This window comes from Schistocerca piceifrons, chromosome X, assembly GCF_021461385.2.
Source record: "Schistocerca piceifrons isolate TAMUIC-IGC-003096 chromosome X, iqSchPice1.1, whole genome shotgun sequence".
In the NCBI taxonomy this organism is placed as follows: domain Eukaryota; kingdom Metazoa; phylum Arthropoda; class Insecta; order Orthoptera; family Acrididae; genus Schistocerca; species Schistocerca piceifrons.
In genome coordinates, this window is record NC_060149.1 from 774503206 (window position 1) to 774519395 (window position 16190).

The following is a 16190-nucleotide window of genomic DNA, read 5'->3' on the forward strand; positions in this document are numbered from 1 at the left end:
GATGTGTAAATAAAATAAAATCATAGCACCATCGCCTCCAAATTTTACTGTTGGCACTACACACTCTGGCAGATGACGTCCACTGGGCATTCGCCACACCCATACCCTGCCATCAGATTGCCACATTGTGTACCGTGATTCTTCACTCCACATAACGTTTTTCCACTATTCAGTCGTCCAATGTTTATTGCTCCTCACATGAAGCGAGGTGTCGTTTGGCATTTACTGGTTTGATGTGTGGCTTATGAGCAGCTGCTCGACCGTGAAATCAAAGTTTTCTCACCTCCTCCGTAACTGTTGTAGTACTTGCAGTGGATGCTGATGTTGGTATGAGAACATAGGAAATATTGCAGTGAGGGTTCTCGGCTGCATAACTGATAACTGAGGAAAGCTGCTGTTGGTAGGAAGGATAAAGATGACTTAGACTGTGAAGCAGTCACTGAGGTTCAGCACATTGTGTTGGGTAGCATATTCAGCAGCTGGTCGTCCAGCTGTCTCTTGGCCACAGTGTCAGTGAGCATTTGTGAGGACAGACAGCTTGTTGGTGGTCATGCCCATGTAGTAAGAAACACAGTGGTTGCAGCCTAGTTTGTAAAGCACATGACTGCTTTTACAGGTAGACCTGTCTTTGATGGGATAGGAAATGCCTGTGATCGGACTGGAGTAAGTGGTGGTGTATGGAACAGGTCTTTCATTTAGGTTTTTCAAAGGTATATGAGTCATGGGGCAAGGGGTTGGGAGCAGGGGAGGAGTAGGGATGGACAAGGATCTTGTGTAGGATTGACGGGTGGCAGACTACCACTACAGCAGGGGTAGAAAGGATAGTGGGTAAGATGTTCCTCATTTAGGACATAAAGAGAGATAATCAAAACTCTGCCAGAGAATGTGAATCGTCTGCTCCTATCCCTAGTGGTACTGAGTCATGAGGGGAATGCTGCTTTGTAGCTGGATGGTGGGAATGTGGGTGTTGGTAAGGAGTGGAGAGACGAGGCATGGAAGATCTATTTTTGTGTAAGACTGAGAGGATGATATTCGGAGTGGGACTGCTTGTCACTACAGATAAGACAGCCTCAGTGACTAGGCTCTTTGGAAGGAGATTCTTGGTATGGAATAGGTGGCAGCTGTTGAAGTGAAGGTATTGTTGGTGGTTGGTAGATTTTATATAGATGACGGTACTGGTGTAGCTATCTTTAAAGTGGGGGTCCACATCGAGGAAGGTGGCTTGTCAGGTTGAGGAGGACCAGGTGAAGAGAATAAGAGAGAAGGTTTTGAGGTTCTGGAGGAATGTGGATAGTGTGTCTTCACCATCAATCCAGACCACAAAGATATCATCAATGAATCTGAACCAGGTGAGGGGTTTGGGATTCTGGGTGGAAAGAATGCCTCTACCTGGCCCATGAATGGGTTGGCATAGGCTGGACCATGTGGATGCCCATTACTGTACCATGGATTTGTTTGTCACGTAAAGTAATTGTGGGTGAAGATATAGTCAGTGATGGAGCCTTTGTCAACATGTTGTATAACATGGTTGGGAGCAGTTTTAGGTGGTGTATTGTAGTTCTTTCTGGGGGTGCAAGATTAGATTCAGTGTTGAGGGATTTGGTGAATGATGGTGTGGTGTGATTTGACTTTGAGATAGTCTGGAATATTAAAAGGGGGTCAGTTGGGGGGCTGTGGGAATGCATCACAGGTGGACAGAGGAGTGAACTTAGTCAAACAGGTTTCAGCATTGGCTTTATGTTGAGTCTGGTAGTGTTGGTGGCGAAAAAGTTTCCACTGTAGGGACCGGGAGATGAAGAGAAGGTCTTTAACAAGTCCAGCATGATTAAATTTGGTAGTGGAGCAAAAGGCTTTTGGAAAGGACTGATACTTCTCTGGACTAAGGATTTTGGAGGAAAGGTTGATGGCTGTTTTTTAGGTCTGTGTGGGTTTGGAATACTGTATTGTGGTGGGAGTGAGTTTATGAGGTTGTGGTACATGTAGTAGGTGCGTAAGGCATGGTTTGCTGACTAAAAGGATTTGGAGGAGCTTGGGAGGTTGTTGTTGTTGTAGAGATGGTGGATGACCAAGGTGGGAGTAGAAGGTAAACAGATTGGAGAGAATTTGAGGTGGCATTATGCATGCTGCTCTAGTTCCTGAAGGGCAAGAGTGTCAATGTGAGAGATGGGATGCAGGAATTTGGGATTGCAGAGCAGTAGTATTTTATGGATGGAGATGAGATATTGTAAGGAGGTTTGGGCCAGAGTTACATGGTTTTTCAGGACTAGGTTGGGGAGGGCTATGGCTTGGCAAAATTTGAACAGCTATATATCATTGTGGAAGAAGAGGTTGCAGCTGGAAGTGGGTAATTTGGTGGTAAGGCCTTTTCGGGATGGTGTGTGTGGGGGGGGGGGGGGGGGGGGGGGGGAGGGAATCCATGAGCTAAGTAACAATGCAGGAACAGTATGTGGGACTGGTTTCTGGCTAGGGCTAAGGAAACTTTTCTGTATTGGTGCAGATGGAAGGAGCAAGGATCCATGGTGGAAGATAAAAAGGTGTAAAAATATGTGCAAAAAAACTCTTAAAATATGTACAGTATCTAACAATATGTGGGGAAAAATCATAAAAAGGAAGGAACATACGGAGTATTGGGGAAAAAAAGATGAAACTGAGGGAGTAGGGCTGATAGTGAAAGGTGAAAATGAACTAAATTCAGCATGAAAACACAATGCGATCAAAGAGACAGAGACAAGAATGTGGGGTGCAGGTTGGTGCAGGTTCATGGGTGGATGTGTATAAAGAGGGGGGACAGCAGATATGAGTGGATTAGGCAAGGTTAGTATGTGCATGCTGGAATAAGAGAAGAGAAAGGGGGGAGGGGGGGTTTGAAGGCTTAGGTTGAACAAGTTCATGTGGCAACATATGGAAAATAATATGTGAAAATACGAGGTAGGAGTAGTGATAACTTTGAAGTTCTAGGGTTAATTATATCAGCAGGAATAATGTGGGAAATGAGTTGCAGTACCACAATCAGCATGGTCATGTAGTTATGTGTTGTGCACTTATGAGCCACACTGTATCAAATGTCTCGTTAGTCAAATCCTGTGGGGGTTCGGAAGGTGATAGGTAAAACACAGGAAACAAGAGAAAGAAAAGTGTGGACACTGAGTAAAGAAAAGAGAATAGTAACAAAGGAAAACAACACTGGGTTGTGGGATGGAAGAGAAGTTGTTAGTCAAAATCAAACAGTGGAAAATCCAGGATGGAATAACAACAGTATTATGAAAAGGATATATTGCTCCTTACCAAATAGGGATGTTGAGTAGCAGACAAGGACAAGAAGACCCGCCCACTCACATTTTGCTTCTCCCATCAGGTGCAGTTGCTCACAGTCCAGGCTTGGTGAACAGAGACAGCGGTCATTTGAGTGCAAGTTATGCTTGCGTGAATATGTGTGTGTTTTCTACTTCAAAAGAAAGCATTTTGGCTGAATGTGAAAATGTGTAATAGTTTTTTTCATTGTGCTTGTCTGCAACTCAACATCTCCTTTATACGGTGAATAGCAATCTGTTGTTGTTGTTGTTGTTGTTGTTGTTGTTGTGGTCTTCAGTCCAGAGACTGGTTTGATGCAGCTCTCCATGCTACTCTATCCTGTGCAAGCTTCTTCATCTCCCAGTACCTACTGCAACCTACATCCTTCTGAATCTGCTTAGTGTATTCATCTCTTGGTCTCCCTCTACGATTTTTACCCTCCACGCTGCCCTCCAATGCTAAATTTGTGATCCCTTGATGCCTTAAAACATGCCCTACCAACCGATCCCTTCTTCTAGTCAAGTTGTGCCACAAACTTCTCTTCTCCCAAATCCTATTCAATACCTCCTCATTAGTTATATGATCTACCCACCTTATCTTCAGCATTCTTCTGTAGCACCACATTTCGAAAGCTTCTATTCTCTTCTTGTCCAAACTATTTATCGTCCATGTTTCACTTCCATACATGGCTACACTCCACACAAACACTTTCAGAAACGACTTCCTGACACTTAAATCTATACTCGATGTTAACAAATTTCTCTTCTTCAGAAACGATTTCCTTGCCATTGCCAGTCTACATTTTATATCCTCTCTACTTCGACCATCATCAGTTATTTTACTCCCTAAATAGCAAAACTCCTTTACTACTTTAAGTGTCTTATTTCCTAATCTAATTCCCTCAGCATCACCCAATTTAATTTGACTACATTCCATTATCCTCGTTTTGCTTTTGTTGATATTCATCTTATATCCTCCTTTCAAGACACTGTCCATTCCGTTCAACTGCTCTTCCAAGTCCTTTGCTGTCTCCGACAGAATTACAATGTCATCGGCGAACCTCAAAGTTTTTACTTCTTCTCCATGAATTTTAATACCTACTCCGAATTTTTCTTTTGTTTCCTTTACTGCTTGCTCAATATACAGATTGAATAACATCGGGGAGAGGCTACAACCCTGTCTCACTCCTTTCCCAACCACTGCTTCCCTTTCATGCCCCTCGACTCTTATAACTGCCATCTGATTTCTGTACAAATTGTAAATAGCCTTTCGCTCCCTGTATTTTATACCTGCCACCTTCAGAATTTGAAAGAGAGTATTCCAGTTAACATTGTCAAAAGCTTTCTCTAAGTCTACAAATGCTAGAAACGTAGGTTTGCCTTTTCTTAATCTTTCTTCTAAGATAAGTCGTAAGGTTAGTATTGCCTCACGTGTTCCAACATTTCTACGGAATCCAAACTGATCTTCCCCGAGGTCCACTTCTACCAGTTTTTCCATTCGTCTGTAAAGAATTCGTGTTAGTATTTTGCAGCTGTGACTTATTAAACTGATTGTTCGGTAATTTTCACATCTGTCAACACCTGCTTTCTTTGGGATTGAAATTATTATATTCTTCTTGAAGTCTGAGGGTATTTCGCCTGTCTCATACATCTTGCTCACCAGATGGTAGAGTTTTGTCAGGACTGGCTCTCCCAAGGCTGTCAGTAGCTCCAATGGAATGTTGTCTACTCCCGGGGCCTTGTTTCGACTGAGGTCTTTCAGTGCTCTGTCAAACTCTTCACGCAGTATCTTATCTCCCATTTCGTCTTCATCTACATCCTCTTCCATTTCCATAATATTGTCCTCAAGTACATCGCCCTTGTATAAACCCTCTATATACTCCTTCCACCTTTCTGCCTTCCCTTCTTTGCTTAGAACTGGGTTGCCATATGAGCTCTTGATATTCATACAAGTGGTTCTCTTCTCTCCAAAGGTCTCTTTAATTTTCCTTTAGGCAGTATCTACCTTACCCCTAGTGAGACAAGCCTCTACATCCTTACATTTGTCCTCCAGCCATCCCTGCTTAGCCATTTTGCACTTCCTGTCGATCTCATTTTTGAGACGTTTGTATTCCTTTTTGCCTGCTTCATTTACTGCATTTTTATATTTTCTACTAGCCCTCGTCTTTTTACCTATTTGATCCTCTGCTGCCTTTACTACTTCATCCCTCAAAGCTACCCATTCTTCTTCTACTGTATTTCTTTCCCCCATTCCTGTCAATTGTTCCCTTATGCTCTCCCTGAAACTCTCTACAACCTCTGGTTCTTTCAGTTTATCCAGGTCCCATCTCCTTAGATTCCCACCTTTTTGCAGTTTCTTCCGTTTCAATCTGCAGTTCATAACCAATAGATTGTGGTCAGAATCCACATCTGCCCCTGGAAATGTCTTACAGTTTAAAACCTGGTTCCTAAATCTCTGTCTTACCATTATATAATCTATCTGATACCTTTTAGTATCTCCAGGGTTCTTCCATGTACACAACCTTCTTTCATGATTCTTAAACCAAGTTATGCTCTGAGCAAAATTCCACCAGACGGCTTCCTCTTTCATTTCTTCCCCCCAATCCATATTCACCTACTATGTTTCCTTCTCTCCCTTTTCCTACTGACGAATTCCAGTCACCCATGACTATTAAATTTTCGTCTCCCTTCACTACCTGAATAATTTCTTTTATCTCGTCATACATTTCATCTATTTCTTCATCATCTGCAGAGCTAGTTGGCATATAAACTTGTACTACTATAGTAGGCATGGGCTTTGTGTCTATCTTGGCCACAATTATGCGTTCACAATGCTGTTTGTAGTAGCTAACCCGCACTCCTATTTTTTTATTCATTATTAAACCTACTCCTGCATTACCCCTATTTGATTTTGTATTTATAACCCTGTATTCACCTGACCAAAAGTCTTGTTCCTCCTGCCACCGAACTTCACTAATTCCCACTATATCTAACTTCAACCTATCCATTTCCCTTTTTAAATTTTCTAACCTACCTGCCCGATTAAGGGATCTGACATTCCACGCTCCGATCCGTAGAACGCCAGTTTTCTTTCTCCTGATAACGACGTCCTCTTGAGTAGTCCCCGCCCGGAGATCCGAATGGGGGACTATTTTACCTCCGGAATATTTTACCCACGAGGACGCCATCATCATTTAACCATACAGTAAAGCTGCATGCCCTCGGGAAAAATTACGGCTGTAGTTTCCCCTTGCTTTCAGCCGTTCGCAGTACCAGCACAGCAAGGCCGTTTTGGTTATTGTTACAAGGCCAGATCAGTCAATCATCCAGACTGTTGCCCATGCAACTGCTGAAAAGGCTGCTGCCCCTCTTCAGGAACCACATGTTTGTCTGGCCTCTCAACAGATACCCCTCCGTTGTGGTTGCACCTACGGTACGGCCATCTGTATCGCTGAGGCACGCAAGCCTCCCCACCAACGGCAAGGTCCATGGTTCATGGGGGGAGGTATAGCAATCTATCATTTTCATAATATTGTCTTTATTCCATGCTGAATTTCGCATAGTTAAAACAATTTTGCGTATGTGAGATTTCAAACTTGCCCGGGTTATATACTGTTCCACAAAATTTCGGGAGAACTGCCGGATGTTTGTAACTTACTGCCACAATATTTCGGCGCAGAGTCTTCTGGCCATCTTCAGGTGGTACTGACGAAAACTCCCTGAGCTCGGTATTTAAGGCCCCGCCAGTACATGTGTGGTGGATTCACTTGGCATTGTGTGTGCGCTACTTGAGTGCATTCGATTCTGCTGCGCCGTGCACCCTCCATGGTGAAAACTTGTTGCATCGATATTAATTCAATTGTCTTCCTGCGGTTTCATCACAGGCATACTTGCCTTCTTCAGCCTTGTAAGTCCGCCATTGCTGAACACTGTATTTCCACTGGTCATGTCATGAATTATAGTGAGACAAAAATTGTGTCCCATACGTCTAACTTTTGGAGTTCAATTATTAATGAATCCATGGAAATATAGCTGTACGACAATGAGTCTCTTATTAATCGTGACGGCGGTTTCCAATTGAATTTGGCATGGAATAAAATCATCGAAAAACTTCGTGTCCTCCGTAGCTGACGTAGTTCTGTGATGGAACCGTGGGAAGACAATCGAATTGGTATCGATGCGGCGAGTTTTCACCACAGAGGGTGCGCGGCGCAGCAGAATCGAACATGCTCAAGTAGCACAAGCACAATGCCAAATGACTCCACCATGCATGTACCGGTGTGTCCTTAAATACCAGAGCTCAGCGAGTTTTCGCCAGTCTCACCTGAAAATGGCCAGAAGACTCTGCGTTAAAATATTGTGGCACGAAGTTACAAACATCCGACAGTTCTCCTGAAATTTTGTGGAACAATTTTGTGTATAACTCATAAATTACCCTACACACTGTGTGCACATGAACACATGCATTGCAAACAGATATAGTTTATTTGCTGGGGTGAGGGGTGAATTCCAATGCCAGTTATACATCTGAATATGCAGTGTGGTGTTTGTATTTATCTCAGACTAAAACCTTGCTTCAAATTGAAATAGTACCATTTTTAACCAAAACTTTTGGATGAAACCTTGTGCTGTTAAAGTTTTCATTAATTTCCTGTTAATGGAAATGGTTTTGTTCATCTTTACCAAATTTATCATTTCAGATGCAGGTCGTGGAGTTCCAGAGGTTATTATTCTTGACCCTGCAGGTGCTAAAACCTCTGTGCCTGTAAAGGTTAGACAGATTTCACCAGATCTTTGGAGGTGTGAATATGTTTCATCTGCAGTTGGTCTGCATTCTGTGAATGTGTTCTTTGCTGGGAAGCCGATTCCGAACAGTCCATTTGGTGTAAGAGTTTCACCAGGTATGAGTGATGGTTTAGAATTGTTTTAAGATAAACAATTTATTAATAAACTTAAAGTGAGCTTCTGTGATTCTTGTTTACATATTCATTTTATTTTATTTTTTTTCCCAGTTTCGGATGCGAAGAAAGTAAGGGCATCTGGACGTGGACTGCAGCCTTCAGGTGTAAGAGTGGGGGATGATGCAACATTCAGGATCTATACAGAAGGTGCTGGGGAAGGAACACCTGCAGTTCGAATAATAGGACCAGGTACTTCCATATGTTTTCTTTGAGTTACCTGAACAAATTTTTTGATCATGACCACTGATTAATTTATGTTTAACAATTTCCCTGTAGAATAAAAAAATATTTTTTCAACATTGTAAATCATTTATAGTGTCCTCATAAACTTTGAGCTATTTGAAATTAATTTTCATCTCTGAGCAATAACAAACAACATCCAGATGATATTCCTGAAGCAATCATCAGTCAAGAATTATTGTTCCTTTTATATTGCCATGTTGATGCAGATTAAAATTGTCAGTCTTATTACAGATAAACAGACTTTATTTATATTAAAGAAAAGGTATTTATAGTGGAAAGAGGGGGGGGGGGGGGGGGGGGGAAAGAACAACAGATTCCTTTTGGTTTAATGCTGTTTTGCTCTCTTAAAATGCTGAAGAATACTAAAAGTCAACCTTCTTGGTTGACCTATAAACTTAATTTCACATAATCATTCATCTTGTGTTTCATCACTTCTATTATTCGTGTGTTCATCTGATATCCGTCTTACAAACTCTGTTATGGTAGAACTAAGCAAGAAAAATCATCATGTTGGCATTTTCCGTGGCCTTGCCAAGTCCTTTGATGGTAGAGATAATAAAATTCTACTAGGAAAACTAGAACTGTATGGTGTTACAGGAATTCTATTGCATGGATGTCGCCTTATACAAACGACAAAAAGCAGAGGGACACATTAACAGTGATGTCACAGGAGTAGGAGTAAATTGGGAGTCAGGAAACATTAAATGTAGTGTCCTGTAAGGCTCAGTATGTGGCATGCTCCTGTTGTTGACCTACATAATTGATTTACCCAGTTCATTGCAGGACTCTTCAAAAACCGGTGTTTGCTAATGACTGGCTGATACTGATAAAGGGCCCAAACTCACCCACACCATACACAATCAGGAGAATAGTAGAACAGGTTTACAACTAGTTCACTGCAAACAATTTAACACGTAATCTTACAGAGACACATGTCATGCAATTTCAAATAAATAAAAATGACTTGTGATGTTCAGATGTAGAAATTAGATGAGGCTCTGTGTGTGAAGTTTCTAGGCATCCAGATGGATAATATTTGGAGGAGGCACCGGCACCTGGATAAGTTAATCAAAAAGAATGTTCTGGCTGCTTTGCACTTAGAAATATCTTTGTTTTGACATACAGACAAGATTGCTAGCATAATTTCACTCATTACTGTTGTGACAAAACCCTTTGGAGCATTGCAGCTAAGGTGAAAAAGTACTGATTCTACAGAAGTTTGCACTGGACGTACATTAGAGAGGATGGTGCTTCAAAGTTTTCCACCAAATCACTTAAGGTAAATGTCAGACTGGTTCCTGTGAAAGGATATGGCTGTATTCCCTTCCCCATTCTCATCCAATATGAATTTGTTCTGTGTAATGATGTCATGATTGATGAGACATTAAATCCAGATCTTTTTCCATCAACCCTTCGTTCCACCTGTTAATGTATAGCTTGACTAATTCCACAGCCTTTGAGGCTCTTTCATTAGGGAATTAGTGAAACACATTGAATGAATGAATGAATGAATGAATGAACGAACGAATGTAATAAGAGTAAAAATCAGCAGTCAGAATGAAGACACCATGTGTGTGATGTATGCAAATTTCTCCTTCTTTGTCTTATTATTGCATTTTTCTTTTCTTTCATTGTGGCAGCAATGTGGATGTGAAAGTGGTGAAATTAGTGCCTGTTCATAATTATATAATTAAAACCAATAATAAACATTAATAGTAAGTGAATAGCTTCTTTGAACCTTCTCTATACCTCTTCTATTATTCCAACATAGTAAGATTCCCTAACAGACAATGTTTCAGAATTGCTTGATAAAGGGTTTCTAAGCTACCTCATTTTTGGGTGAATTATGCTCCCTTAGGATTCTTGCAGTGTATCTGTATAGCATCTGCTTCCTTTAACTAAATTTATGTGGTTATTCCACTGTAAATCACAGGTCTTTTCATCTGTTTACAACATTTTACAGCAGTCAAAATAAATGTTGCATTGTGTTTCATTGTTGAGTGCTGGACATAATAGGAAACAAAACTGATTTACTAGATAAACACAAATAAAAAGAAACCTTGCAAAAAAATTCCACTACAAGCACTAAAATTTATTCTCACTGTTGCCTTGAATAACACATTGTTTATGAAAAAGTTGGCCATCCTTGTAGATGGAGACACTTTCAGATATGGTTAGGCTTACTACTTACCAGTTTGTCCAGGTAAGCCTGTGAGATATTGGCCCATTCTTCCATAGTGGCCTCTGGTGGGACAGGATGATTGCTAACTGATCATTTTAGCATGGCATGTGCATGGCATGGCGGTGTAGTTGAGATCTGGAAAATATTGAAGTAATTCCATCCAACAAATTCTATGCTCCATTGGGAAGATGTTCACAAGATTGTGATAATAGGGGCATACATTGTCATCCATCAGCATGAATCCTGCTCCAATATGTTCACCAAATGAAGCCACAGTACATGTGAGGATGCCATCCTGATAATTCACACCAGTCATCCTGCCACGTATTTTCACAAGGGGTGTTTTGCTGCCATATGAGATTTCACCCCAAAACATGGCTGAACTGCCCTGATAAGGATGATGGTGTATGGTACTATTAGAGTGTAAATGTTGTACTCATTGCCTCCACACATATCAGTATTGTCAGTGTAGATACTGATAAGATGCTTATCAGACAGAACATTGTTCCGCTGGTGCCTATTCCACAAAGTGGTTTCATGCGCATGCAGCATGAGCCCCTCTACAAACTCAGTTTAAAGGAGCCTTGAGAGGAACATTTATTTATGTTATGTAAATTCCCTGTGAACAGTCAGAGTGCTAAATGTTGTCTTTCCTATCTATACAGGATGAATCACCTAAAACTTGCATCACAAATGTTACAGAAGTGGAAAGTGCTGTTGATGTGCAGTTTTAACAGAATGGATTGGTAGTCAGGGGCTTGTGTTGTTAACCAATAAACAGATTGTAATAATACTTAAAAAGTGTATTTTTTGTGGAAGCATACACTTTTTAAATAGAACAATGCCTGTTGACATTAAGAAACTAAAATTAGGATAAACTAGAATATCAGTAGTGTTTGTTGCAGGATTCTAGTGCAAGTAGTTTTAGAGATATTATATTTTTAAAAGTTTCTGCACCAACACTTGTTTGTGTCATTCAACATATGTAGTTGCTAGGTTTGATGTTATCACATTTGCTCACTATGTGATCATGGGTTCATTGAGTGCACTGTGACTTGCTGGTCGTTTAGTGTGTGAAAGTCCAAGCAGTTTATTGTGAGTGGATGATGGGAGTTACCAGTGCAGAAAAAGCAGAGTTGCTCATGGTATATGGAGAGTGTAGAAAAAATGCAGCTCATTCTTGTATGGTGTGTACAGCAAGGTATCCCAATAGATTTCAACAATCTCAGCTATTATTTATCAACCTCTTCAACCTGTTATGTGAAAGTGATAGTGTAACACCTAGACAACATTACAGAAGGAAACAAGTGATGACAGAAGAGGGGAAAATTAATGTTCCCTCCGCTGTTGCAGTTGATCTGCCCATTAGCTCCAATGCAATCACACAAGGAAGTGGCAAGAGCTGTCCAAGTGTACTATGTATTCTCCAATGACATAGATTCCATCCCTATTACATCTCTCTCCAGTAAGAGCTGCATGGAAATGATTGAGAATCATCTTACCTTCTGTACTTGGGCATTAAGCCAGGATACTCCAGATGTATCGTGTATCTTGTTTAGTGATTAAGCCACATTTACCAATCATGGCCAGGTAAACTGCCGAAATGTGCACCATTGATCCGTTGACAATCCCTGTTGGCTTTGTCAGGTGGAACATCTACGTCCGTGGAGTGTAAACATGTGGCGTGGCGTGGGATAGTGAACCATCAACTCCTGGGCCTGTTTTTCATGGATGAAACACTGAATGCAGTCTATCAGACCATCTTCCATGGATACTAGAAGAAATTCCTCTGCAGACTGGGAGGAACCTGTGGCATCAACATGATGGCTGTCCGGCCTATAGTGCATGAAGTACTACAGCATGTCTTCACAGATTGTTTCCAGATCTTTGGATTGGACGCAAATGACCTCTACCTTGGCCAGCCTGTTCCCCAAATTTGACACCTGTTTACTTTTTTTCTGTGGGGAAAGCTCAAAGACACTCCCAATGATACGCATTGACATGTTACTGCATTCTGCTTGGACATCTTAGCTGAAATGCTAGCACGTGTGCAACAGTCAATCCATACCAGACTGGAAGGGCGTATTGCTGCTACTGGTGATTATTTTGACTGACACTTACACACACACACACACACACACACACACACACACACACACACACACACTTGACCACAGTATCTGGCTGCCAAGGCCAGAAGAGGGGCACCAGTTCATTCTTGTATTTGATACAGTATCTAACTGGTACATCATCAGGTGAAGCAGCCATTTCCATACCTAGTGTCTCCAGTTGAAGAAAGGAGAAGTAAACCAAATAAAATAGATCCTCATTTAACTAAATTTTAAGACACCAAAAAATAGCCAAATTGATGTAATGAAGTTTAAATTAATGAAGTTTTATGTATAAATATCACCATTGGATGCACTTTTTCTCTTGTTGTGAGTGTGCTCTATTTTCATGAGCTCTAACAAAAAAATAGAAATAAGAATACTGTGTATTTATAACAGTATTTCTGGCCTTTGTTATATGAAAGTATGTGTACGTATTGTCAGATGCCTGTCGTCATGTTTCTTTCATACAATACAGATATGTACATATTTGGAACAATATTGTACCCATTGAATTAGTGCATCATATAATGCAACAAATGATAATCTTAAGAAACACTTTAATATATTGTTCTGTAACACACCAAGTTTTAATCGGAACACTTGTTTTAGTTTATAAAAATTCTTACCCCTGACACATGTTATTTCAGTACATTAATCTGAAAAAAAATCATTAATTGTCATCAGACTGTTGGATATAATAATATCGCACACACTGAAGAAATCACATCCAGAGCACCTGAAATGGCAACAATCTCTCGAGAACAGCAATTTTATTTTGGGGTGGTGGTGTCATATCTTAATGTTCCTCCACAGACAACAAAGCATTAGCATTTCCTTCTGCATCAGTAGAACTGATGGCTGGTTCTTCAGCAGCACAGATGATGATGTCTGCCTGTGTCCATCCTTCCATATTGGTGGCACTAGAGGGCACCAACTAGGTGTAAGCCTGTAAAAGAGCAGCATCAGAATCCAAAGTTGTGTCTGTCTTATAAGTTCAGATGTAGGATCATAGGTTTCCTCTTCATTTTCAGTGGTGTTATCAGTTGCTGTCCAGATGTTCTTAAAAGTTAGATATAGTGTCTGTTGTAACTTCATCCCAAGCAGCAGACATGTTGCAGGTAGCTTGCAGTATGTTCTAATGTAGTCTTGCAGTTCGACTGAACTGATGCCAGTCTTCATAAGTTAGCGTCTGTAATTACACTTCATTGAGGTGATTATTCCTTGATCCAGTGGCTGCAGACAGCTCATGTTGTCAACTAGTTAGAAGACATCTTTTATGTTCAGAAGTTCTAGGTCGTCGAACTGATGTGTCAAGCAGTGGTCCAAACTTAGCCAAATATTTATCTCCTTCACAGCCATTTGCTGTTGAACCTCAAAGAGCCAACTACAGAAGAGAGGTTTGGTCATCCAAGCTTTGTTATTCTTGTAGTGGCATGGCAAACTAAATAGGATGATATTTTTAAAACAATGTGGATTGTTTTTTTTGTGGCGGTGTTCGTAGCGACAAACAATTCGCGGTAGAAACGGCTTACGAAGTCACCGCCACACTTTTAATAGTGGGCCGACCGGTCCGCTGGAACAGTGAACAGAAAGATGAAAACCCAAACACTCTGATTAAATAAAAGTCGGTACTTATCTTTATTAAAGAAGATACAGAAACACAGTAGTGACTCCGTGCCTACAGAATCTGTCTAGTTCGAGCCGGAGCGGCTAGGTCAGCGTCGGCTGACGACAAACAACAACTCTGCTGCGATGAACACACAACTGACTAGCAAGTACACAATTCGGTCGCGAGTATACAACTGAGCGGCGAATACAGAACTGTCCTAGCGCTCGCGACTCCAGCGCTTAAGAAGCCAGAAGCCAGCGGTGGCGCGCGCAGACTTGCAGCGATTTCCTGTATCGCTGGCGCTGCTTATGCGGACGGCGTCCGGACTTTGATGCTGCCAACCTTTTGGCAGCGGGCTCGGGTGGCATTACTGGCTAGGATATAACAGTTTTATTTTCCGGTTGGTAATGGTTTGAGATTTTTAGAACCATCTGAATTAAAACACAACAGCACCAACAGTCTCTCCTTGCTGCGTTTTCCTGACATTTTTTGCCCTTAAGATATAATGTTGTTGCAGGCATTAAGTTACAGAAAATGCAAACTTCATCCATAGTAAACATCTCTTTGGTTTTTTAAATTTATTTATTTATCCATCCTTAAACAATATAAATTGCTTGGATATCATCAGTGAATGTTCAAATTATGGAATGAAGTCTAAATATTTTCTTAACACATGGCATTTACATTCTTTAATAAGCATAGATATTTTGATGTAGAACTAACATACATAAATACAAAGACCTGCATACATATTGCTTACATGAAAAAGGATAGTTTATATTGTTTAAATAAATATACTAGGTGTGTTGATGTGGAACTAGCAGACATAAATACATAGTTATAAATACATAATACATGAATGGAAAAAAATGCTAGGTGTTCCCAACAATTCTTTGGTTTTCATTGAAGATATTCATCCAAAGTGTAGAAACAATGCTCTTGCAAAAACAGTTTTACAGTTTTTTTTACCCCTTTCAGACCCACTGGCTACAATTATGTACATTAATTTTTAATGTGCCTTACTTGCAACATAAATATTTTCCCTCACAGTAAACCTCATGTATACATTTGTGTTTTTGTTCAAACTACTCATCGTGCACAAGTGCTGCCACCTGCTCTCCATCATTATAAAAATATCAAGTGAATGTAAGTAGTAGTGCGCAGCAGCTTGTGACAATCGCCATAAATGGTAGTGTTTAGTTAGTCTTATTCCGCTGACTAATTCAATGTTATTACTGTTGTTTTTGCATGGTAACTATTGAAAATTCAATTAATTTATTAAAATGGGGAATATTTCAAAATTAATTATTTTAGTCCATAATAAGAAGCCACGTGTACAAAGTATATCTTGAAAGAATGTACATAGATTTTTACCGTTCTTGATTTTTAACATCATTGAAACATCATCAAAGAGCATAGGTACATAAAGAGGTTTTTTCCTTTCTTGAGAAAAAATTCCGGTCTGAAAGTGTTAAAAGAATACATACTGCTAATTTCTTTTATATTCTGTGGCAGCTTATTATAGATTATCACGCCTCGATAATCGAGACTGTTCTATCTCATTTTTCATTGATTTATTCATCCAGAAATCTTGTTGTGTTATTACACATAGATGTAGGATAAGTTACATTTTATATGCTTTGATACATAAATATACTTATTTTGTAGGTATTCAGTTACATGGATAAGTATAGACATTCTTAAAATATACATTTATATAAATTATATGCTGTACATAGTGAATCATAACTTTTTTGGTATGTTACGTACAGTCATCAGATAATGATTACAGAG

General features: G+C 40.2%; 1 protein-coding gene across 4 annotated transcripts in view; it reads left to right on the forward strand.

Moving 5' to 3' along the window:
- Positions 1 to 16190, forward strand: part of LOC124721177 (filamin-A) — a 537279-nt gene that overhangs the window by 268557 nt on the left and 252532 nt on the right. For all 4 annotated transcript variants that reach the window (XM_047246011.1, XM_047246013.1, XM_047246012.1 and 1 more), the window contains 2 exons: positions 7991 to 8191; positions 8303 to 8440. In XM_047246011.1, coding sequence (XP_047101967.1) covers positions 7991 to 8191; positions 8303 to 8440 — 339 coding nt within the window. The remainder of the gene's footprint in view (positions 1 to 7990; positions 8192 to 8302; positions 8441 to 16190) is intronic.